This window comes from Vidua macroura, chromosome 3 (genome assembly GCF_024509145.1).
Source record: "Vidua macroura isolate BioBank_ID:100142 chromosome 3, ASM2450914v1, whole genome shotgun sequence".
In the NCBI taxonomy this organism is placed as follows: domain Eukaryota; kingdom Metazoa; phylum Chordata; class Aves; order Passeriformes; family Viduidae; genus Vidua; species Vidua macroura.
The window spans coordinates 96,120,885-96,147,143 of record NC_071573.1 but is presented as its reverse complement, the minus strand read 5'-3'; the positions used below and the strand labels follow the sequence as shown (position 1 = coordinate 96,147,143).

At 34.5% G+C, this 26,259-nt stretch overlaps 1 protein-coding gene across 1 annotated transcript in view; it reads right to left on the bottom strand.

Annotated features, from left to right (window-relative positions):
* SNTG2 (syntrophin gamma 2) overlaps nt 1–26,259 on the bottom strand; it is a 132,105-nt gene that overhangs the window by 82,236 nt on the left and 23,610 nt on the right. Inside the window, exons 6-9 of the mRNA XM_053973308.1 lie at nt 24,122–24,178; nt 23,977–24,034; nt 12,788–12,831; nt 12,637–12,678 (exon numbers count right to left, since the gene is read on the bottom strand). Of these exons, the coding sequence (XP_053829283.1) occupies nt 12,637–12,678; nt 12,788–12,831; nt 23,977–24,034; nt 24,122–24,178 (201 nt within the window). The remainder of the gene's footprint in view (nt 1–12,636; nt 12,679–12,787; nt 12,832–23,976; nt 24,035–24,121; nt 24,179–26,259) is intronic.

Genomic DNA, 26,259 nt, shown 5'->3' with positions numbered 1-26,259 from the left:
TTTTAGCTGTTTGAAACAGGTCCTGTTTTATTAAGAACAGCAATTAAAATTGAAAATGAGAATATTTTTGATGAATTATTTTACTGATATGGCCCTTTAGCCAATATCTATTCTGAGTGCAGAAGTCAAAACATTTCACTATGGCCATTTAAAAGATTCAACTTTAATGTATTTGCTAATATTTTTTCTAGAAATCAGTGAAGATCTTAGGATACAAAGAAATCCTCATTCACACATATGTATCTCTAAATACAAAGAATCTGGATGATAACCTTACACTTTAAACACAGGAAGGTAGATGAAATTAATCTTATCTTGCATGTCTTGAAGAATATTTAAGTACATAAATTGGACTAAAAGTCTGAAGAAAAAATTCTGAAGTAGAAGGATGTGAATCACCTGATGAATGCTTGAGCTTGACGTACAAGCATTTCCCAAATAAAACTTGAAATTCACACAAAGTGCAAGTCTTGGACTTGAAAAGTATTTGGGTGGAAGGTTATGTACAAGCCTGCAACAGAGCAGGCAAAAAACTAAGATGTAGTAAAATATATGAAGAATTAGACCCTAACATATAATAGTAAAAAAAAAAAAAAAAAAAAATCAAAAAGGCCACAATGAAATCTAGATAACTAAAAGTTTAAAAAAAATTCTTCACTCTTCAGACAGAAAAATAGTAATTTAACACTTAAAATGCCTCCTAGGCAAAAGTATACTTTAAGGCACTTTAGGACACTTGGCAATTTCAGCTCAAAGCATACGAACAGGGCTAAAAAATCTGGTATTGTGCTTATATCTCTATGAGTAGGCAAGGGAGATGTGTGACAAACAGACACCTTGCAGTACAAGTAGACTTTAAAATGTCAGTAGACACAAAGTGGCTTTAAAAGTAGTTTTTAAAATTAAAATTGGCTTGCAATTCATATTGGAAGACCATGAAGCAGAATTAAGTTAAAGAAACAATGATATCTTGATACATGTCTCTTTTCCAACGATCAAATATGGAATGGTTTCAAAGTAATACTTTTGATTCTTCTCTTCCTTAGCGTTGCACCATTCAGTGAGCAATAATCTCTCTCTAAATGCTTAGTTGGCTAATACAAAGCAAGCCTTTGTGTCTGAACAATCTATACAAATACGCTAGGAAAAATGGCAGTCATGTAGACTTTGTAAATTTTCACAGATTTAAACTAAACTGCAACTTCTCTTAGTTTACTCAATTCTAACTTTTCTCTGATTTCTGCCTATAAATATAGTAAAATACATTTTTAAAGATAGCTTCAGTATCAATTTAAAAAAATAATGCTGCTTCTGTATGATATAAATACCAAGCATTACAAACAAAAAAAATACATGATTTTAATTTTTTTCATTATTCTGTACATATTTTTTTTCTATTTAATTACACACTCTAGTGTGTAATTAGCATTGTGTAAACAAAGCTTGCAAAACTGTCTGGAAGATCAAAGGTGCACATACTGTGCACTGGAAAACAAATTTTGAGTCAACTCAGCTGTTCCCTGAAGCAATTAAATAAATGTGCTTAATGATAACTATTACCTGAAGCATGAAGACTCATTCCTGAGAAAGTAATATTTTCCAAAAATTCCAAGAATATCAGAGCATTATGGGGACTTCTCTCTGGAAATTAAGATCAGTCTCAACTGCGATCAGTGTGCTATAACTAAAAAGTGTTCAAAACCACAGAACTCATAATTAAAGAACACGCAGTGTGTTTTATTGCTTATCTACTGTTATGCATTACTTGTAAAAAGAAAGAATTGTCTCAGGTATCAAAAACTCACAACAGATATACATATCTGATTACATGTGATTGGAAACACATATCGTAAAGTGGAATCAGTATCCATAGAATTACAAACATTTCTGTCACAAAAAAACCATTTCTGCAGTCCTTTTCAAGCAAAGAAATTGGAACAGCCTAACCATGCAGGTTCATAATCTTCAAGTGTATCTAAATTTTTTTCTAGATGATAGTTAAGTGGTTGAGTTTATACAAACTCAAAGGAGCACAGATTGAGCTGAAAATACTAAATGCAGGTTTTCATGTAGCCATTACTTTCCAATTTTCTTTGTTGTTTCCTTGTATCTGTAATACCTGCACAGCTCTCAGAAACAGATTTTTTCTGACCTGAAGTTTCTGAGGAGAGGTATTAGCCAAAAACCCCTGCCATCATTTAATGGCAACGGTATAAAATGATGATGAAGGTAACTGCTGCTGAAGGATGGGCAATATTTAATGAAGGCTGTCTTTTGCTACCAAATGTAAAAACATAACCAGAAGGTTTTGAAGTTGTCAAACTCAGCAGGTCATATGCTGCATTCTCTGATTTAGAAATTGTTAACAATTTGGACATTTCTTCCTTTTCTCACAACAAACTTTTCCACAATGATCCCTTTGATCTAGGTCTTCTAGAGTTAATACAGAATTAAAGATAGGAAGCACTAGGAAGTGCTTTTGTTGTCTACACATTAACTGATGAAGTATGAGCTAGAAGACCCATGGAATGATCAGTCCAATGGAGTGCCCTGCAGTTTGAATCACCCATAGAATTTATTTATAATCACTCATATGTTTGTTCTTTCAGACTTGAAGAACTGAGGCACATAGAACACAGAAACATTTCTCCTTTACTGAAGTCCTTACTGTTAAAGAATAGATTGTGGGAGAATAGGAACGGGGCTATGGCCGAGCCTCATCCCTAATGGGTGCAGCTGTATAAGACAGAGGAATGGCACTGAAGGAGAAGCATGCAATGCTGATGTGTATTGACCCATCACAAAAGAGTAAAAGGGCATGCAGGTGTTATGCATGTGAGAAAAGACGTATAAAAAGTGGTACTGGGGAATAATAATGGGCTAATGCTTGCCACCATTTTTGGTGTCAGTCATGTGTCCACTGTCATCTTACAGCATGTAGATGAACTTAAAAGCATAATAGGAATACCTATGGATAAAGTTCAGCACTATTTCATAGTAGTAGTGCACCCCTATGCTACCTCTTAATGCTTTTGTTTCCCCAATTCCACGGACATGAAAGTGCTACTATCACCATAAACCAGCAGATCACCTGCAATATTCAGCACACGTCAGAGAGAAATCTTTTTTAGGCGAAGTCCCATACCTGAAACTTCTGCATGCTGTCTCGGGACTATAGTCCACAATTCCTTGTAATTTTGCTACTGTATAGGCTAATATTTTTTCAGCACAGCCCACCTTAAAGTATATTATTTTATTCAATACAAAAAATTTCCTTCACTGGGAAAATAACATGCTATTTGATAAGGTGAATAGCATTCAAATCCCATTGTCATGTTACAATATTCTGAATTGGTTTCTTTTCCCTCAAAGTACTGATTACAGTTAGAGCCATAACTATTTAAATACAGGACAATACTTTTTCTACTAGACATTTCTGTATTAGACTTTTTGATGCCTAATATCGTATCAGACAAAAAAAAAAAAACAACAACAAAACAAACAAACCACCAAAAACTCTTTTGATTTTCTAATCCAGTCCTTTAATACTTTTGATGCTTATTTGGCATTTGAAGTGTATGTATACACTTCTGCTCTAGAGTGTTTTGTCTGCTCTCTGCAATAAGGAATAAGCATAGGTGCTATTATTCATCCTCAAGTCTGCAGCTAAACAAATGAGTCTGAAATATTAGTGATACCTATAAGATCTATTCACTTATTTAGATCACAATCCTATTAAGTCAATAACTTTTTGAAGAGAAATAGGACTTATGTACAATGTATACTGTGATCTCAAAGGAGTTAATCTCCCTTATGATCAGAAATACACCAATTTTATTAATGGATTAATTTTTTATGGTTGTAAGGCCTTTATATAACTTATATTTCCCTTTCCATTAAAAAAAAAAAAACCTTAAAATACAGAATAACTGAGTTTCACTTATGTAAACAGCCTAAGTCTATTCTTTCACAAATATTTATTTAATTAATCTTTTCAGAATGACCAGGGTGCACACTAACTCTTTATTAGCTTGCAGCTATGTTGTGTTGATAACACTGAACTAGTGTGTATAGCACTTCAAAATTCTCTATACCCTGATGAAATACTGAAGGTCTCCTAATATAAGGCAGTAAATTAATGAAAAGCACAAAACATTGTTTATATAGGAAAAGGAAGGTGTAAGAGTGAAATGAGGTGGAAGTGATACTGCTTAAGTTAGTTTAGCCAGAGTGGAAACCAAGCAGAGTGACTAAAAAGGAAGAGACAGACTACTTTGGGCACAGTATATAAGGATCAAAAGAAGCAGGAGTCTTCATACTAATTATCAAGGATAACAAGGGACATAATACAATATTGTTCATGAAGCTATGAAGTAGCTTTTTCTTTTCCTACCAGCCCTTTCAAAGACAATTCCCCCCATCTCCCCCACCCTCCCCACTGATTTACCCACAGATAGCTTGCACTCTTTTGTTCATATTCCAAGTCCCTTTTTTGTTCACGTATTTAACCTACCTCTATGGTACTCAGTTTTGTACAGGTGGGAGGTGGAGGAGGAGATGGAAGAAAGTGCCCCTCTACTTATAACTAAAGTGGCTGATATAATTTCTCATAAATCCTTTGTACGTCTTCCAACACTGATTAAAAAAATAAATAGAAATTTTAAAAAGGTTAAAAGAAATTTCTTTTAAAAAAATTAAATATCTTAACTCCTTTTACTCTTACCAATTACTTCTTAAAATTGTAGCTGTCCAGCCAGTGTTGTGCTTTACCTAAGTGGTACATTTTGAATTTATAGCTTAACAAATATTTCAATTCTTCCTAGAGCTCTTTTGTGTGAGGTAGCTGAATTCTTCCATCAGTTTTAATTATAGTAATTCTGCTTTTGTACGCAAAGATTATGCACATTGGAAATGCTCATAATGCCAGTGTACTTGCTGCTTTTTTAATGTAGGGAAGGTAGTTCCTGTGAAATGATGGAGGTAAAATAGTAGTGCTGAAATATGAACTACTTAATGTGAATACTTTCTTAACATATTTAGAGCTTGAAATAAAAGTTGATTTCCACAATTACATTACAAAAGTTGTGTAATATTTTGAGGTGTACATTTTACACAGGTGTTGTGTTACTCTATTTTTAAAAAATCTTTCTCTGAAATTTTGCTATCTCCTACAAAAGCACAGTAAAGTTGGAAATGGATGCAAATTTAAATGGCAAAATCATGTTTTAAAGCATGTTTTATCATTTGCATATGAAAGACATTGGAGACCAAAAGTATCCTATAACTTGTTTCTTAGTGAGAAATGTTGCCAGATGCATTCAGTGAGGAAATAATCACACTTAGAGCATCTGGAAATAATGAAGATAAACTGTACATTCCACAAAGTTTTAAAGTTATGTTATAATTTGATGATTTTATGCAGCTTTATTTTTATGCAGTACTGGGATACAGAATACTCATGGGAAATTAGCACCTGGAGAAATGAAAAGAAATTTAGTTTTCATCCATGAAAGATGAAAAACTTTTAAAAATTATTTGTCTCACTGTCATGATAACTCCTGTTCTGCTGTGACTAAATCTTCATGAAAGTAGCTCAGGAAAATTCTATAGGGTAACTGAAAGAAAACTATGTCCAACAAAAATCACATATTAACATTTTTGCTATTGATGTTTATTTCTGCCTTCCTACATAGCAGCAGCAAATTTTCTGAAGTACACAGTAAGTCTTAATGAAAGTGGCTACACTAAATTCATTAATAAATGCTGCTCAATTAAAGAGTTTGTTCACTTCTCCAAGTTCCTGCCTCAGGTCTGCTGCATGCAGCTGTCCTGCAGATATACATTCAGCATTAAAAGTTTTTTGCTGTCCACATAATAGATGACTAAAGCATTCTTTTAGAACTGACTGAGGCAATGACAAAGGAACAATGAGAACAACTACTATGATAAAGTAAAGAAAGTAAAAGCTTGATATCTTTTCTTTGGTGTGTCTATAGTCCTACAAATATATAACAATGCATAACAGTGCATTAAGTAAACATAAACTTCATGAACTTTTCATGTGTAAAGAGCTTCTCAATGAAAACCAACTTATAGAAATGATGCAGTTTCTTGAACAGCTTTGTGTCAAAACTGCCTTGTGCTTGAAAGTAACCTACAAACGGTTCCACATCTATATGTTCACACTGGCTGATCCCAAATATAAATCTACAAATAATAAAGCAAGCAAGGGGTCAGTCTGAGATAATTTCGGCAAGGTCCATGTCAATAATACTTCTGGGTGATGGATTCTGTACCCATGATGTTTCTATTCACACGTCTTCATGTAACTGGAGACACTCTCATAGTCTGGAGTACATCAAAACCGTAAACCATTCAAGATATCCTTACTCCATGCCCCAAATTGTCCATTTAAAGACAATGACAACAAGCACCATATTGGGAAGACAATATGCGTAATCAGAAACAAGTGAAAGTTTCTTACACTTGTAAGAAACTAGTCATAGAAAAATTGATATGTAAAACCCTCTAAATGTCTTTTTGAATCTAATGACAATATAGGTCAGTGTTGGAAATTAGCTAGAGCGAGAAGAGTATAAGATGCTAAAGGTTTTGGCTTAAACTCTAAACAGAAATAGTTTACTATATTCTAAACCATCTAAAAAAACAAAAGCAATGCAAACAATCTAAAAGCAAACTCTGGAAATTACCGAGAAAATGCAAGAACCATGCAGTTGAAGAAAGAAATCAAACGGTTTCATGACATGCAGAGGAATCACACAATCTTCACATGAGGTGAAAAAAATTCAGTTACTGGTTCTTCTGGATCTGGTAAAATTACCCTTCCAATATTAAGAGAATATTTCTTCTATGCTGAGAAAACAAAAAAATTGCAGTACAAAGGACGAATTATTCAAGTAAATCTTGCAGTACTGTGCAAAGTAAAAGAACTGTGAAGTTTCAATCTTGGTACTGTTAAGATAGGCCTCCAAGAAATGAAACATACAGTTTGTCTACATAGAAAAATATTCATTTTTCCTTCATTTAAGTAGTCAAGCTCTCATTTTATACTTGTTGTACTTGAATTACACTATTCATTTTTTACTTCTTAACATCCTTTCTACTGGGTGAAAAAGCATGTTAAAACCAAAAAAGCTTCCCACAGGAAAAACTGCAGAAATTCAAGGAGTAATTTGAAGTTAATAGTCAGTCTAGGGTCAGAAATATGTGTAGGTCCATAAGGGTATCTATACATGTTAGTGTATCAACTACCTGGGCAATCTAGCTAAAAAAAATTTTCCTTGAACTTTGGTCTCTATTGTTGACTATTATTGTTGACTATTTCTAGCAGTAATTTTAAGTTTTTAAACCTTCTGTGTATATCAAACAAAAACTTTATTTTTAATTTCTCTAAATGTCATGAGGTTGTTGCCTCAAATATTAACAAGTTGCATATTAGAATATTAACATGTGGTTTAACTAACAGAAAATAACACTGCAATTTTCACATTGTAAATACGTATCTTAATTTGTTTGAATAATTATTTTAATAACAGCATAAATCAATAATAGCTACTTATTAATATGACTATACGATATTACTACACATTAAAATTTGTAAATAAAAATATTTTTGCTATTTCTCACGTATCTTTTTGACAAAATATTTTATAATTATTTTTATGATTTTATTTATTAATCCGTCACTCTAGCTCTATGTTTTTTATTATTTTATTAGTTTTGATGTATTTGTTGAGTAGTTAACCATTATGTGCCTATTATATCTGTGTATTCTCCACTACTTTTTATATTTGATCTCTTTTGTTCTGATATTATATGGATAAAATTCCTAATCAGTGTTCCAACATTTGGAACTGAATTCCAGAAGAACATGCAGAGAATTTCAATTCAAAAACAGCTAATGCAGAAGGGCTGGTGGATGAAAGGACAAATGAAAATAAAATCTTATTATCTCAATGAAGATAAACAATTAGTTTAGTTCTAATTTTAGAAGTTCAATCCTTGTATCTCAGTTAATTAGCCTAATGATGAACATGTTCATCACTGCCATCACAGACATGCCAATGACACATTAAATAGCATTACAGTAAACATCTGATACTCAATATTTTAAAAAAATAATTACTATTGACTAAAAACTGTTCAAATTCTGAAAATCTAATATTATTCCCACTGAATGGATTCTCTGTTTTAACGGATATTGTTTATTTAGCAATGTCCTTCTGTGAGAATATTCGTAAATAAAAATAAATAAATGTTTCCAAGTACTTTCCTGGATCACTAAGCAAAATTCCAAAGAGATTAACATTTGTGTGGAATACTAAAAATGTGTCAAACATACTAATTTAGTATAAAATACATGAATAAGATATAGTAAGAAAAAAATAACATGCAACACCTAATTTTCTATTTTTGTATAACTAAACGCCCTCTCCTGCATTTTCTAGTTAATCAGTCTATTAATCCTTGAAATAGGATTAATTTCATACAAAATTACATTTGAACTAATCATAGATTCATAAAAAACAGTCTACATGAGAGATTATGTAGAACCCTGTCCAATTCCCGTTTGAAAGGCAACAGAGAAGGTTTTTCATCACATCCCCTACAATTTGCTTATGGTGGAAACAAGTAGGTTCTTCTAGTGCATTTCAGCAGAGGGCAGTGCTTACCTCGGGGACTCACAAAAATCTTTCTGAATCTTATTTTTCTCTTTCACTAAGAACAGGGAGAGAAAAGTACCCAGTCTCACACCACAAAATGCCAAGAAGTCTGTTCAGCCCTGTGATTATCAGGTGGGCCAAGAAGATGCTCAAAGGGCTGGAGCACCTCTCCTGTGATGACAAGCTGTGGGAGTTGGGGTTTTTCAGCCTGAAGAAGAGAAAACGCAGGGGAGACTTTCCAGACCCTAAAGGGGCCTACAAGAGAGTTGAAGAGGGGCTTTTTACAAGAGAATGTAGTGATAGGACAAGGGAGAACAGTTTTAAATTCAATAAGAGGAGGTTTGGATTAGATATTAGGAAGAAATTCTTTATTGTGAAGGTGGTGAGGCACTGAAGCAGGTTGCCAGAGAAACTGAGGATGTCCCATCCCTGAAGTGTTCACGGCCAGGCTGGATGGGACTGTGAGCAACCTGGTGTAATGGAAGGTATCCCTGCCCATGGCAGGGGTGTTGGAAGTAGATAATCTTCAAGATCCCTTCCAAACAAGCCATTTTCTGACTCTATGAATCTAAAAAATTCTGTTGAATCAGAAAACTGCAACTTCATGTTTCATTTCCTTTCACAGTTTATTGTGAATATCTTGAAAATTGAAGTCCCAGACAAAGAACACCAAGTTGTACACCTTTGTGAATTTCAATCAAAATATTCCTTTATCTTTGCTTCCCTCTTTCTCTCCACTCAGGAGATCTGACTGCTCCTTTCGTATTATGCATGTTGACAACCTGATTAGCCACCAGGGAAAGAAAATTAAATTGCCTCTCTAATACACAATACAGAAACTATATTAATCTCTGAATTAACATTTTCTGCATTCTCCACACCAGTAGACTATTTCTAAAAATAAACTTAGGTTTCAAGAAAAAGAAATTATTTTCAATTATCCACACTATTGTATTACCTACTACAAAAGCAGAATTTTTCTTGGCACCGATTCTGAATATTTATTCTATCCATACCCTTAGCCAGAACTAATGTTTGATAGTAGCAGCTTGAATAATTGTGGAGAAAAACAAATTCTAGTGTCAGAAGCAAAAAACAGGAGAATCAGTTTGCTGTTAAATTGTTGCTGACAGAGTAGCTAATTGTTTGGCTTGCCTAGAAGTTAACCTTTTAACATTGCTGAAGTTCAAGGGTCAAGAAACAAAACTACCTATTTGGTACAATCAGGACCAGCTAACTACATAAACATCTCAGGAGGGAAGAAGGTAGGTAGTAGACAGAACAAACTGGCCTCCTTTCCTAAAGTTCTCAGATTTTGTAGCCTTCTCTCTCCCATGTATTAACCCCAATGGGTTTTAGGTCTTTAACATCTGTGAGCCTTACTGATGTACAATTACACTTAAGCTTCAGTTTTGTAAAATAAAGGTTTTCTGAGTATGTGCTGACTGAATGCACCTCCTCACGTCCTGCAAGGGTGAACCAGCAGACATTCTAAAATGGCAGAAATTAAAAGCAGAGAAACAGTCTAAACAGCAAGGAATGCCATTGTGAAACAAACAGAATAAAAAAACTGAGAGAAAATTTTTGAAAACATTTGTTAGAGTTATAATTTAAAAATAAAATAATTAAACCACAAGACAAACAGAAAAAAAAAACATCAGTTCAACACCAAAAAAAGTAAGAAACATATTTGCTTCTGCCCCTTAGTGGCTTATCACTATGGTTGGACTAGCAGAGTAATCCAGAATCTACCTTTGCAAGCAGCGTCACTGTCAGCAGTCTGTGGTGGGTTGACTCCCATTCCCCTCCCCCATTGGTAGGATGGGAGAGAACAGGAACCACAAAGGAAGAAAACCTTCATGATAATGACAGTTTCCTGATAAAAACAATTTAGTAACTCAAATAAAGACAAAGGTAAAAACCAAAACAAATGATGCAAAGGAAATCAGTCACAACCTCCTGATGCCCACCCAGTCTCTGAGGAATGGCTGCTTCCCGCAGAAAACACTCACCACAATTTTTACTGCTGAGCATGATGTTATATGATATGGGTTATCTCTTTGGTCAGTTCAGATTGGCTTTCCTAGTTGTATCCCCTTAAAACTTCTGGACCACTCTCAGTCTACTCATTGAGAGGGGAAAAACTGAGGAAAAGAAAGCTTTGATGGCCTACAGGTGCTGCTCAGCAATAACAGGCAGTTATAACTGGCATGGTACTAATGTTGTTTTAGTCATGAACAAAACTACACCACCATAGTGGCTGCCACAAAGAAAACTAATGTAGCCTCAGCCTAGACCCAGTACACAGTCCCTTGGATCACACAGTACAATTCATAATCTTGAGTTAGGTGTTTGCAGAAAAGACCTCCTGCACCCAGAATGCAAGGAGCAAGAAATGCCTTCAAACTGTATTGCAGGATGGTGTTTCAGGAATCCCACCTTGAAGCAGATGACTGAATATGGGAGAGACCATGGTGCCAGATGCATATAGAGCAAACCAAAAGAATTACTCAATAACCTTTGACAGGCTTCCACTGCATTATGTTAACATCGTATTATGTTAACAAGGTTGTGTAAACTTGAACCCAGAGTGGATTAAGAATACCCAAGCCTCATTGATGAGTGTGCTTTGAACAGAAATGCTGGAGCACCTCCCATTTAACTTGAGTGACATTTAGGGCATCCTTTACAGAGAGAGAAGATGTAGGTATGATTTTCTAAAGGTTAGATGAGTTCTTCATCCTTAACCTCCTGCTTTCTGGACAACTACTCATAATCATATTACTAGCTTAATATATTGTAATGAGCTTAATATGTTATATACCTTCTTCAGTGGTGTTTCTGGTGCCCAAAACTTCTTTTTTAAAGCATTTCCTTCAAACTGCAAACTCATAATATTCAAATAAAGAGGACTTTATCTCAACCATTATTTCATAAAAATAGAAAGACATAATTTTGATAAAAGAAGAAATAAAAATCTTCCATTCTCTCAGGAGCTTTGTCAACAGCCCACCTCATCTCATAGAACCAGTTATTTTCTCTATTGCCTGACACACTCTTCTAACCCCATTCTGATCATAGTAACAGGCTGTGGTAGTAGCAATTATGCTTAATGCTTCTACTGAATTCCTATGTACGGGGAAAGGAGCAGCACTATGCATTTCTCTCTCATTCCTCATCTCTGTTGTGTTACACTGACAGTTCTGGAGCAAGTCTTGGTTTTTACAAACAATCCTTAAGGGAAGTAACTTACCATTTTGTGAGGAGTAACTTTCTGGAAGTTAAATTTTTTTCTATGCAATAACAACACAAGCAGCAGGAAGGCAGTTCACCAATACACAGTAGATCTAACTATTACTGTGACTGTCTGTAAGAAAGTCAGCTTGATGGTATTAATCAACAACAAGAAAAGGACTGCAAGATCATGCAGCTGCACTTTATCTTGACCTAGAGAGATCACCTTCAACTAATAAAAGCAAGTTTAGTTCCTTTGCCCATGTAATTTCTGCCTTGCTGATAAGACTGCCAAAGCCCATGTAATTTCTGGTTGCTACAGATGTTATTCTGAGATACTGCCAATAAACAGGCAACAGGGGTAACAATTTTTATCTTTATGGCCTTTCACTGCAGACCAGAAAAGCACTGCACATCGACTGAATGTGAACTGGCTTTGTCCTCATACAGTCAGTCTGATAAATGATGCAAATCAGTAAAAGCTGACCACTATTCAATTATTTTGTTTCAGGTTAGACCAAACATTGTGGTCAATTTGATTTCAAAATGGAATTAAATAACTGGAAAAGTCTTAATAATCAAATATATAGCAACCTTGATGATAGCACTGTCTTTATAGTAAAAAAGAGTAAATTCATTTGAAACAAGACCAGAGACAGAACAGTTTGGACATAAGATATTCTCTACACCAATAAAAAATCAAAGTGGAACGACTTACCACTTCTTCATGGGTAGCACTTTCTACATTTATACCATTAACCTAAAAACAGATATGATAGGGAGAAAATGATTTGTAATGCAGAGTTAGTTACTGAAATAAAAGCAAGTATGAAACAAATGTCTGTGGAAAAAAGCGAATGTTTACTGACCTGTATTATTGCATCTCCTATAAATAACATTCCTGTCTGTTCAGCTGTGGGATTACAGAAGGAGTAGATTTTAATTGATAGTAGTAGTGAAAAAAAGTCTATATTCTCTTCCAGCAATTGCTTTAACACACTCTTTGTTATCCTCATTTGAAACTGATTTGGTTGTGAAAATACCAATAGCACAGCAATCAGTATTCATCCAAAAAAGGTAATAGATTCCTAGCAATTTTAAACAAATTAAGAGAGCTACTTTCCAAGCATAAAGAACTTGTTTAGTATGGAATACAAATGTCAATTCTCACTAATGAAGGATTTCAATAAATTATGTGGAAAATGTGATTCACACCTTTCATTATTCTTCCACAAAAGGGAAACAGGGACTGCTGTAATTAAAGAGATTGTGACTCGAATTTAATACAATTCTTTAACATGAAGTTTGAGTTAGTTTTGCCCCTAAGAATAACATTATTTTGATCTACAATTTGCATGTTTCCTACCTACAAAGTTAATGGGAATAATGTAATGAAACTTCAATGAACTGTCCATAGATACAAATAATTACATTTTTGAGGTCTATTCACTAACTTCTAAATTTTTAACTTTTTTTTTTGTTGGAAATTGAGGATGTTTATCTCATGAACTGCTTAAATTAATTAAAATTAAAGCTCTTATCCTGAAAAGACTGATGGTATTAGAGAAGGACTATTAGTCGTATATATGGCCTTTAAGGTCACAGCTTGAGGCTTAGAAGAATGCCATCAATGTTAACGAAGACAATATTATAAGAAACAAAAGTAGAAGTAAAAAAGAAAGAAAAGACGGAATAGAGTGTTCTTGATTTCTGCAATTTAGTTGTTGCTACTGCAAATGTGCCTTTGTTACAAAATCACACTTTTTAAAAAAGAAATTGTTCATCACTCTTTTGGCAGATAAAAATTATAGTTCATTAGTAAATACTTAGGAACTATTTCACTATTTATTTTAAAAATCATGTTACAAGTTGCATTGGAGGTCTTTACCCCACTTCTCATCCTACTTTGTATTTAAAATCATGCATAGAATTTTTAATAGCTGGCATAGAAAATGCATCTACGCACAGAAATTTAATGGAATTAAAGCAGTTCAAATCTGTCACAAAGCAATCTGAAGTAATCTGTTCTGGGTACATATATTGGTAGAGGTGCTGAACATTAGCGTAGGCATCTCAATACTAAACTTCTATTTGAGATGTTAGTAATACATACACCAATAGTGCAAAATGTGAACAATTTTTAATTCAGTGCTTATGTTAGGGCCATTGGGCTGTTTTTAAAAAGTGGAAGCATCTTTGAATTGTAGATAGAAGGAAGAGGGTGAGTTGGAAATTCCAGCTGCAGCAAAGAAGAAAAGGATGAATTCAAAGGATGCACCCCTTGTCCACTGTGTCTGATTGACTCAGAAGTGAGTGGAGAAATTGTAAGCATTGTTTGTATCAGCAAGTGGCCATGGTTTAACCTCAGCTGGCAACTATTTACCATGCAGCCATTTGCTCAACCCTCCTTTCCAACCCTGTTCTTCTACCCAATGCCAGCCCCCAGGGATGGGGAGAAGACTTGAAAAAAAAACATAAAACCAAAAAAAAACTTGTGGGTTGATACAAGAACAGTTTAATTACTGAAGTATAAAATATGATAATAATAATGGAAAGGAGACAGTGTGCAATAAAACCCAAGAGAAACAAGTGATGCTCAGTACAATTCCTCATCCCCTGCTGACTGATGCCCAACCCATCCCTAAGCACCAACTGGCAGCTCCCAGCCAATTCCCCACAGTTCATATTCCAAGGATGATGTTCTATGGGATGGAATATTTCTTTTCCATGGAATATATTTTTGGCCAGTTTGGGTCACCTCTCCTGCCATGCTCACTCCCAACTTCTTGTGCACCTCTTTGCAGTCAGAGCAAGGGACAGTGAAAAGTCTTTGATTTAGGGAAAGCACTATTTAGCTAGAACTAAAATATCAGTGTGTTATCAACATCATTCCCATACTCAATTCTCATACGCAAACATAGCACTCTACCAGCTACTAAGAAGAAAATTAATCCTATCCCAGCTGAAACCCAGGATAAAAAAGGCATGTGTGAAGAAGCAGAACAGAAACAGATCATGAATCAAAGCAGTTGATGATGAGGCTCCTTATATCCATACTGTAAGTTTCAGGGATTTTAAACAAGATCAGACTGGTCCTCCAGTCTAAATGCTCTCAAGTGAAGAGAAGCTGCCCAAGGAAAATTAGTACAAAAAACTTTCTGGTTTGTGGATGCCTGAACAGTCTATCCTAGGCCACACCATTTCCACACTGTGATACACTCCTGCTGCAATGGCTGCAAGAGGCCCCAGCAGGCAGAAGCAGACCTTGCTTACAAGTACTGCAATAGTCCCTGAAACGAGAATCAGTGTAGAACCTGGACAGCAACCAAACAAGGTGAAACACAGGAAGAGTGTGTCTTCAGCTTCCTTCAGGAGGAAATCCCTAGCAAGCCAATCCTCAGATATCACTCTGTCTGTGTGGGGGTCACAGTAGGATTCATGTTCCAACCCCCTGCAGCAAGACAGATGTGTTTGTTTCCTCTTCAACAAGTACCAGTCAGCTGATCTGCAGGCCACAGATGAGATGAGGACAGCACATGTGGGCAGCAGCAGGGCTGCTTTCCTGAAGCCCTGTGCTGTTGACTCTGCTGGATGGTCAAAGCAGCTGTTGCTTTTGGGAAGATCAGCTGGAAACAGCAATATAGGAAAAAGCACAGTAAATAAAGAGATGTGGAAATATTAGAAATTAATTTGGAAAAAAATTTTGTAAGAGGTGGCTACAGAAAAATGTAGAGCAAGAAAGCAAATCATACTGAACCAGAAAATGTTTGTGTGAAAGCTGAGATCCTGGAAGTGTGCATGATGAAGATTTGTGGGCAGGTACACAGGTATTACCATTTTCCTGGATGTTCATCTATCTGTGATCCACTGCATAATAATACAACAGCACAGTTGTGCAACATTGTCTAAGTCTTCTGAGAAAACAGCTGCATTGTAAAAAAAGTTATAAGAATATAGACTAGTATTCATGCAAAAAAGGAAAGACTAATTTCTAGACACAGCTAAAATTCTTGAAATAACACTATTTAACAGGTCAAGGCTTAAAAAGGAAAAGCAGTGATATGAAAAGGTGCAAAGCCTCAAGGAAGAAAAGCGAGTAAAAGGAGGATTGTAACTTGGCAGCATAGAAGACAATTCCCTTGTCTCCTATGGAGCATTGGAGGCTGAACCTTTCCCCCAGAACTGTTGACTGCCAGGTCAGCAAAGACTCATTGCTCATTCCACAGGGTGATGAATACTGCAATATCCCCAGCCACCTCATGTCTGTTAGCCAATACATTTTATAGTTTAAGAGCACAAAGCAATTGTATCCTGCTTGCAGAATCTTGAAAAACAATCAAGGCTGTCTACATAAGTAAATGAGAGAAGGAGAATTATGTGGTCAATACCAAACACTCAGACAATCAGAGAATTTTCTCTCAAAGTGCATTATGCTACATACTAAACCAATAGGCTGGACACCTGCTTGCTAACATGTCTGTGATGAAAGACTTTGGGTTTAGCCAGTGGTCTATAATTTAGAATCAATGATCATTACTCAAAAATACGTTTATCATAAATGAAATTTTAGAGGGTGTGTCACTACAATGCAGAATTTACAATATAGTTTAGAAATATATTAGAAATAAAGTATCTGGAAAAACTATTTGGAGATAAAAAGTCAGTACTGTTTCTCTAAGGCATATTTTAAACCTGAAGACAAGACATCTGTTGATGTTTCCATGAAATCACATTCTCCCTACATGACAAAAATATTAAGTAAAATCTTCCATACTTTGTGAAACTTTCTCCCACTGGCAACATCTTCATGACGTTTCATCTTATGAAAGGCTACTCTACAATTATCAGTCACTATGTGTAAAATGAAACAACACTAAAACCAAAATACTTCAAAAAGAGCTTTGGGCTACCACGGAACATATAACCTTATTCACTGAAACAATAAATGCAACTTTTCCAGAATCCAGGTTGCCTCTTGAAGTTTTATTTGATAAATAATGCTACATCACCTTTACTCTTCACTTTTATTATCTTTGAAGAGGTTTAATGCTGATTAAATGCTGCACATTGATTAAATTCAAAAGTAATACTGAAGGAAGGAAAGCAGGATGGAAACCTAAAAGGGCTTATGCTGAAGTATTGGTATGAAAATAATCATTAAAAAAAACCTAATATCTTATTTTTCAGTATGTTAGATTTTAAAAACTTTCCCAAATGTAAATTATCCATCATTCTAATCTCTAAAAAAACCCCCAAACCTTTAACAGTGTCATGAACTATTAAAAATTCTTTTGCACTCAGTGAGAAGGGAAAAGAACCAGTAATTCTAGCTTTGCTTTGCTTACTTTTCCTATCCACTAGGGCTGAAGAAGGGCTGTATCAAATTTTCCAAAATTTCCAAAGTAGTGAAAAGGTAAATTTACTGAACAGAGTCTCTGGAAATACTTACTTACAACTAGTTCATTGATGCACATTTCTATGCAGATTTGAGTCTATACATAATATGATGTCTTTTTATTTTTCAAGATTGGTCAAAGTACATATTTTCACTCAATTTTTGTTGAATTCCTGAATCACACGAGAAACATGCAAGGTACTATATCTTATGACAAAAAAATGCTGCTTAAAGCACAAAGTGAGCTGCACTGACTTCGTGGATTTCTCAATTCACAAGCTTAACATTAAATATATGCATAAGTATTTAACTGCATAAAGAAAATATAAAGGAATAGTTAAGAAACTGGATTAAATGAAAAGATTGGAAAAATTAGTATTAAGGATGAAAAAGACAACTTCAATATATCCAGACTTATTTTTCCATGAATTGGACATAATTACACTCCTGACTGTAAAGATACACCTGCTGCAAGTAAGACTTTTAATCTGTGATTTAAAACACAACTATATCAACTCAATTATTGACAGACATTGGACCTTAAATATATTCTTATTAGGTTGAATAGAAAAAAATTCTTGCATCAGAGATCAAAATACCTTGCTTTTACTTGTGTGATCTTCAAGAGTTCATTAAGATTTTCCTTCTATTAAGAGGTGCTGCCTTTCATGACCTATCTTGTCTTGAGAAGGCAACAGTTTAAAAAAAAAGCGAAACTGTTAAGAATGTTCTTCCATGCCTTCTGAAAATAAATTTAGAGATGGAGGCATAGGTCCATGAGAAAAAACAATGAGTATGCTAACTTCATGTATCAGTAGCTTTCTAATAGTAAAGAAAAATAACACTGTCAAAGATAATAAAAGATTGATAGAAAATAAGATTAATGCTAAAACAAAAACCTGAAGAAATTTTAAAGTGATATTAGGAAATAATGTTCAAAAATTAAACACCACCCAGCTTCAGCTGTCTTATATTCTAATGAGGCCTTATGTTCTAATAAAGCTGTATGTTCAAAGATGGCCTTGTATTCAGTCTTCACCTTCATTAGCACAAAATATAACAAATTTTTGATCCATTCTGGCTTCCTTATAAACTTAAATACCTCTATTTGCCCTTAACTCATCTGTAATGAGCTGGCTGGCTCAGTGGAATGAATCTCCAAGGCTGGTGAAACTGAGTACAGCTGCAGGGATGAAGAACAGCAGCTGTGGATAGAACCATGCTGTGCAGCTTGGTGCAATCTCACATCATGCCACAAGCTTGTTCAGACTAGGCTGGGTTACTGTGCTTGTACCCTTTTGGTGACGAGTCAACGCCAAAACCCAGAAATATGGAGGAGGTATCACATGCAATTTCACACCAAACCATCTTTGGCATGTGGAACTGTTAAAAGCCCTCATCAAACTGATGCCGTGTCCTCCAGACAGCCCTGAATGCAGGAGCCAGGATGTGATATTTGGACACAGTCTGTGTTTGCAGAGCACATGGTTTTAAGCCAAGAATGTTTCAGGTGCTGAATGTCTGGAGTTCATTCCAGTCCTGACAGAGTATACAGCATCAGTTAGAAATGGACTTAGCATAAACCAGAAGATTTTTCAGCACAGCAGAACATGAGTTGTGAGTCAACTTGCTAAAGAAGGTGGGAAAAGGCATTCAAAGTAAGACTTTAATTAATTTTGGCTCTTAAGGGAGATTTTTTGAAAGTGGCACAATGCAAACTAACCCTATTCCATTGTCATTTATTTAATTTTATTTACCTATTTTCATCATGCCTCATGAGCTGAACCTACTGCTCTGTTTCATCATTGCTGCTTGTCTGACTTCACATATTACATGAGCTATGAGCAGAACTCGCAGCCGTAGTCAAATTATTGCAAAAGGTCTCACAAAATGAAAAGTTGCATCAGATGAAAATGTGATTGTTAACTGGATAATTATGCAACAAAACAGTACTTTATTGTTTGGTGTTTAAACACCCACAATTTCCAATATTGTATGTGGTAAATCATTTCTACATAGGACAAACTTAGATTTCAAAATGCATTCATTTTTACAACCTCCATAATCTAGATTCTACAAACTACAAACTCATAAAGAATCTTCTTGATTTAAAATAATTAAAAATGGGAATACACAGAGAAAGATGTAAACACATGAAATCTTGTACACTTTACCCACATATAGCAACTGAAGATTCTCTGAACTATTTTTAATTGATCCGATGGATTCACTGTACAACAAGAAAACCAGACTGATATGATTCCTTTCTAAGTTCTGGACATTACATTACACAGCTCTAAGAATAGGACTCTACATTTATTTGACTGCAAGTCCACAGCATTATTTGCCTTAAATAAATTGTTAATATGATTATAGCCCATATATAAAAATATAACACACCTAGAAACTAATAGCAAATCACCAGTCAATGTACCACTTGTGCAATGTACTCCATCTTAAACCAGCTTCAAAAGGAAAACACAAGAGAAACCATACTGTATTAAATTACATCCAAAAAAAACCCCAAATCAACCTGAATCAGGCTTATAGAACATTACTGAGAAGTTTCAACATCAATAATTCTTTCCATAATCTGGGAGTTTGTCAGCAATGTTGTTAATACTCTGAGTCAACTGATGATATTATATATGGGTAGGAAAACCACCTGATTTTGGAAGTGAAATAATTTCCTATGGGATAAAAATTATTCTGTAGCTAATTATATCACTTTACTCTGGTGTTTAAAACTCTACATTATATTTTAAAGTTTGCATTTACTTTTTCTCATTCTGTCTGACACAGAACTTTCTTCCCTCTGCAATTAATTTTAGCAAAAATTTTGGAGGTAGGAAAAAAAAAAAATGTAACCTTTGCTAGAATGGAAGACAGAATCAATAGAAAAAATGTAAAAGGCCAAACTTGGTGATGAGTCATTGGAATTAGCAAAACTTGCTCTAATACTGTTAAGGAGGTCATGCTTATGAAAAGCTCAGGATATTTTTTATTGTGATTTGCAATACATTGGACATCAGTCTCCAGCACTGAGTGACCAATTAATCTTGTGTTTCAGAAATGTAAAGTTATGTTCTTGAACTGAGTTTCTGTGTATGTTTCAGTGAACTTGTTCAGGAAAGAAGAGTGATCTAGAATAATTTAATTTGAAATTTATAAACACAGTGATCACAGCTGAGAGGTCATAACTATAAGAATGGTATTTATAGGCACTGCTGCTATGGATGTGCTTCTGTGGAATAATGAAATTAAATCCTATTGAAATGTTCATCCCATTTCAAAAACTGAAGCACAAATGCTGTCAGCTGAGGCTTAGGTCAGTACCAACAAAATCACTTATCCAATGTTTGAAAAAATTAAACAGTACAAAAATAGACAACTAATAATTTAGATAGCACAAAGGTTATAGAGATCTAAAAAAGAAACAACTGTTTTATTCTATTATACTTCTACCTTTGGAACTAAAAATAGTACTATATCCAAACAAAGTAAGGTTGTAAATATTGTTTTATAGTGTTATCATATAAAAGGCATTAAATTTCATTAAAAGTATCACAAATTATCAGCCATTTTAGGAAATCAGCTCTTTAGTTACTAAGGAGAATTTTAGTCATGTACGTTCAGGAATTTTACTCAAGTACAGAAAACAGTAAAATGCCTGATAAGAAATTGCTTTTTTTATCAGATAAGAAATTGCCTTTTTGTTGCTTTTTTATTATTTATTTTCTACTGTTACTGCACAATAAGGCTTTTTTTATTTTTTAAAATTCAGTATATTTGCTTGAAGCAGCAACAAATTTCACTGCTTAACTAAAAGCCACTCTTAAAGCCAGCCAATCAGTTTCACTGTTATTAGTACCTTGTGTAATGAAAGTCCATTGGTGATTTATCTATATTACGAATATACAGATTTTCAGTCCAAAACTTTGTTTTAGATAAATCTGCACTCGTCTCATCTCTCTCTCATGTATAACACTCCCTCTCATTATATTAAACTTTTTACAGATATTCTTTTCTATGTAAATACATCTGCATTTTTGTATGCATGTCTGTGCATCAATATATATATTATGTAAATGGAGAGAGAATGTACATACTTATAGAACACTTCTTATTTTCCCTTAAATAATATGGCCACATGGTTTTCTCTTACATTAAAACACTAGAATCTAAAACCAGAAATACTGACTCAATGTCATCTGTGAGATAAATTTAGACATGCTCTCTTACTTAATTTCCAGTTATATATAATACTAGAAAAGTAACACTGATTACAAAGAGTAGCCTTTGTTATTATCTTCCTCCCATACTGATTAACAGCATCTCTCTGAGATTTGTGAGATAATATATATAAAAAAGTTTTGCAGTATAAGAAGGTTGAGTACTTCCAAAATTATTCTGAAAATCTTTTGATGCTTTTTAGAAATATTCATTTTCTGGAAGAAACAAGCAAACAAAAACTCCACTCTATTTTCTCTTGCACAGAAATTCAGTAACTGGAACGTGAATGCTGTAAGCCATGTGCCACAAAAAGTATTTCTATCTCAGATCTCTGATCTTTAACACCTGCAGCATTACCTGAATCACAGACAGGCTAGAAGGGATGCAGGAGCTAACTGCAACCTGCCTGACTACTTCCTTCATACCTTGCTGTGGGAGGATGGATTGTGAGAAAATAGAGATAGTGCTGAAGGCAATCTCACCCCTGAGGAGTTGCACTGTACTAATTACCAAAGAGTATGAACAGCTTTGCCTTTAATAGGTCAGAGCTGTGTCCAATACGGACAGTCCAATAAGGATGGGTGTTAGAAAAGAGTGGGTTAGCTGCTTGAGAAGAGCGTTGGAGTCAGTTGGCTGTGCTGCTGTGGGGAGCAAGGGTCAGGTGGTCATGCAGGGGACAGTAAGAGGTTACTGTGTGCTGCAAGGGACAGGAAGGAGTCAGCCAACTGTGAGGAAGAAAGAGAAAAGGAGTCAGTGTTGCGAGGAGCTGCCTGTGAGAACTCACAGAGAGAAGGTCTGAAAGTTTTACAGTAGGATGATGAACTGATGCTGACAGTCAGTTCCCATCCACCATCAATTAGTGCCAAGGACTGACACTGACACCTTGCTAGGTGTGTCAATGTCTTCATTCCATTCACTGATCCAGTCAGGCACACTTCATATGGGCTTGCTGTGATACAGCACTTCCTCTGGTTATAATCACTACTGATTTTGGAGTTTCCTCAGACAAAAGATTATAAAATCTTAAAACAAGTACATTCTGAGGAGAGATTTTCAAACTTGAAGTAAAAAGCTGACTCCATAAAATTGTTGTTGCATTTGTTTCTCTACAAATAAATACAGATAAACTACTCACAATGTACAAAACTTTGAATGTAAGTATTCTATATACAAACTCACTACTAACCTTCATTGAGAGTACTATGCCCTAAGAGAACAGGACATAGCTTTCCTTGTTGGTGATTAATTTCCTGATACACTTCCCTTAAATCTGAATGCTTATATTAATTTACTGTTATTATTTTCATGCACATTTTCTTGGTATTGTTATTATACTGTGTATTTAAGGAGCATATCACTGTTCCATATGCAGTTGATATAAAAACATCTTCTCTTCCTCACTGCAGAAACAATATTATAAAAAGAAATGTAAGTACTGTACACAGGAAACTTGAAGCAGTTTTTCCAATAGGATACAGGCATAGACAATCCATTCAATATTCATTATGTATCCGATGAAATCAGGTATTCATTTCAAGTAAAAAAGGACCCCCTGAAGAAAATGCAGAGGAGAAAAATCAGCACAGTATGTGACCTAGTAAAGAGTGAGTCTAAACATGGTGTCAAGCAAATGTGCTTAATCTCCATTACAGCAAAGCAGGAAAGACCTTGATGAGTTAAAAAAGATCATTTCAGTGGCTTTGAGACCTTTAAGGAGCAGGACATGCACTGAGGATCACAGTCTTTGTCTTTTTTTGAAGGAAAGGTTGCATGAAATGGGTAGATTTATACTAGGGAAGAGAGGAAGCACATAGAAGTTTCGGAAGACAACAAATCTTAAAATATGTAAAGGAAACAAAAGAAAACAAAAGAACAAGCTTATCCCCATGCCCACATCCATCAGAGAAGAGAACATGACTTTGCTTTTGATCATCTAAGACCCTTAATTCATGTTGCAAGGCACTGTCCACTCACATGCAGCTTTTCCTCACTAAAGAGTCCCTTTGTTTTCCAGACCAGTTCTCCAACTTGCCAAGTTCAGTTTCAGGTCTGAAAAGGTCTCCCAAAGGTTCCTTTTGGCTAGATAAATGTCCATGTAATACTTAACTGGGATAGACTACACTGATTTAGATCTTGTGTTATCTTCACCATAACAAACATTAAAAATCACTCTCTGTGGGCATCTAGGCACAGTTAGTCAAACCATATGGCAATGAATTACTATGTGGGGGAAAGAAAAATTGGTTTGCACTTTTTCTATCCTCTGCATTATAAAAGTTAAGTACATCAATAGATTTCCTCTGTCATACTTATGTTTTTGCAAGTCACTTTAAATATTTTGTTTATAACATAACTGTCTTACTGAAGTAAAAACAGATTCCTGAAACTATTAATAACTACAGTACAATATAAGTAAATAGCATAAGTTACCTGCTTGGTTTTTAAATATTTTTGATATGACGACAGGCACTTTGTGCTCAGCACCACCCTGTAAGAGAGACATATTAACCATGAGATCCCAAGACTGAAGTGGACATACTGAAATTTAAAAGAAGAAAAGAGACGTTACCCATACCTTTATGCTTAAGCCCAAGCCACCAACTGGTTGTCTACGAAGTGTAACAGTTCTGTGCTTTAAAAAATTGTAGAAAAAATAAATTTAGGTGAAAATACAATATGTGAAGGAGCATAAAAGATGTTCCTAGGCTCTCAATTACTTAAAAAAAAAAAATCTTAAAAGTACTCTAGAATCTGAGTGATCAGTTCCTAAGTATCATTCAGTGTTGATTTATGGGCACTTAATTCCTTATCACAGAGAGCAGAATTTGTGAGTTGTGTATTCAGACTTTAGTATGCTTTTCTATGTCTGAAGTGACATTCTTCCAGAACAGAAATTTGTACATACTTTTTTATTTGACAAGGGAAAACTACACTAATAGCTCAGATATGTGCATTTTCATAGCTATTGTGTATGCATACTTGTTCTAATTTTTCAACCAAAAATACCACTGTTTTCTAGTCTAGTCTTTCTAGTTTTCTATCTTCAGATCTCTCTATATTTTTTGTAGCATATGCTGAAAAACTTTTAGTGATAGTCTACTTCAAATGTTTATTTTTTTCATTTCAGATTTAAGTGCACAAGGAAGATAAACCCTTATCAATATTTTTCTAGAGAAACCTATCATATGTTTAACAGTATGCTGAATTTGACATTTCAATAATATGTAGCTCATGGTGCCTGACAACATAATAATAGCACTTCATCTGTTGACAATAATTATACAGTTGAAGGGAACTTTTTTTGGAACATGCTGAACAGTAATGGGTAGAATGCCATCTTTACAGTAATTCCTGAACATATAAGATAAAGTATTTTTTCTTTTTCTGTACATATATAAATTGTATATAAGATTACTCCTATATATATATTTTATGTCTGGGTGTTTTACAATTTCACCAATTCAGACAAATATAAACTTTTATTTCAGTAGCCAAGACCATAATCTTATGATAATAAGTTATTTTAATATATATTGCTCTTTTTTTTTTTCTAACACTTATCATGCTAGACATAGGTTCATATTGACTCAGGGGAAAGTGAAACAAAATATATCTGGAATTTCAGTTTCATTTTAGGTGGATAAAAATAATCCATATGGTAAAAAAAATAGGAATTGTTTCATACATTTTCAAAATTGCTTCTGGTCCAATGAATACTGCACTACACTAGTCTATGCTAAAAATTGAAAACTGCCGCATTATGAACATGGCACTTGACATGATTCAATTTCAGCTGATATAATTCAGTTTCTTTGAAATCCATGCTAATGAAAATTTTTTCATAGGTTTTTACTTCATTTGGAACTGCATCAAAAGTTTTGGTCACTCACTGACAAAGTTCAGATCTGATCTGAATCAGAATACACCCCTAACTTTAAATTCAGTGACTCACTCCCAAGAGATGCTTTCCAGGAACTAATGTCTGTCTGCTTACTTAATTCTTGTTTTATTTCACCTATACTTACACCTTGAAAATATATTATCCTAATACATCCCATCACAAGGAGACGATGGAATAAATATTTCCATATTTTAGTTTGTTTTAGCATGATCATACAACAAATAGAAAGCACGTGAATAGCTTTAGCCGTTTTATAAAAAAGACAAGTAGGGTACTACTTATTGGCATTTTATACTTTCAAATAGAGGTAACATGCATTTTTATGTGATTGATAGAGAGCCCTATGAAGCAATCTATTTGCATAACATTGGTATAATCTTGATATTTCTATTTTAATAGTTCATAGTATTGCTTATTACAGGTATTCAAATATTCCTATTAAAAGAATATATTAAACTCATACTTAATGATTCCTACATAGAAGCTTAGTAAAGGCTACGTTTAAAAAATGCAAAAACTTTCTTCTTTTCAAGATGTTCAAATTGCAAAGTAAAATGCTAAAAGCTGAGTATCATTAAGTATCATGATCAGGATAATTGACACAAATTTATTTCAATCTATGATCATATATAATTTGCTATGACTAGAAAAACATAACTTTCTTGCCCTGTTTGGCTTTTCTGAGGAAACATTAATAGCTGCTGTCAGAAAAAGGACAGTCAGCTCAGTAGACTTTAGGTCTGAATCAGTCCTGAATTCGTTATGTAAGGACAAAATTTCATGACTATGAAATTTGGACTGAAAGCCACAGA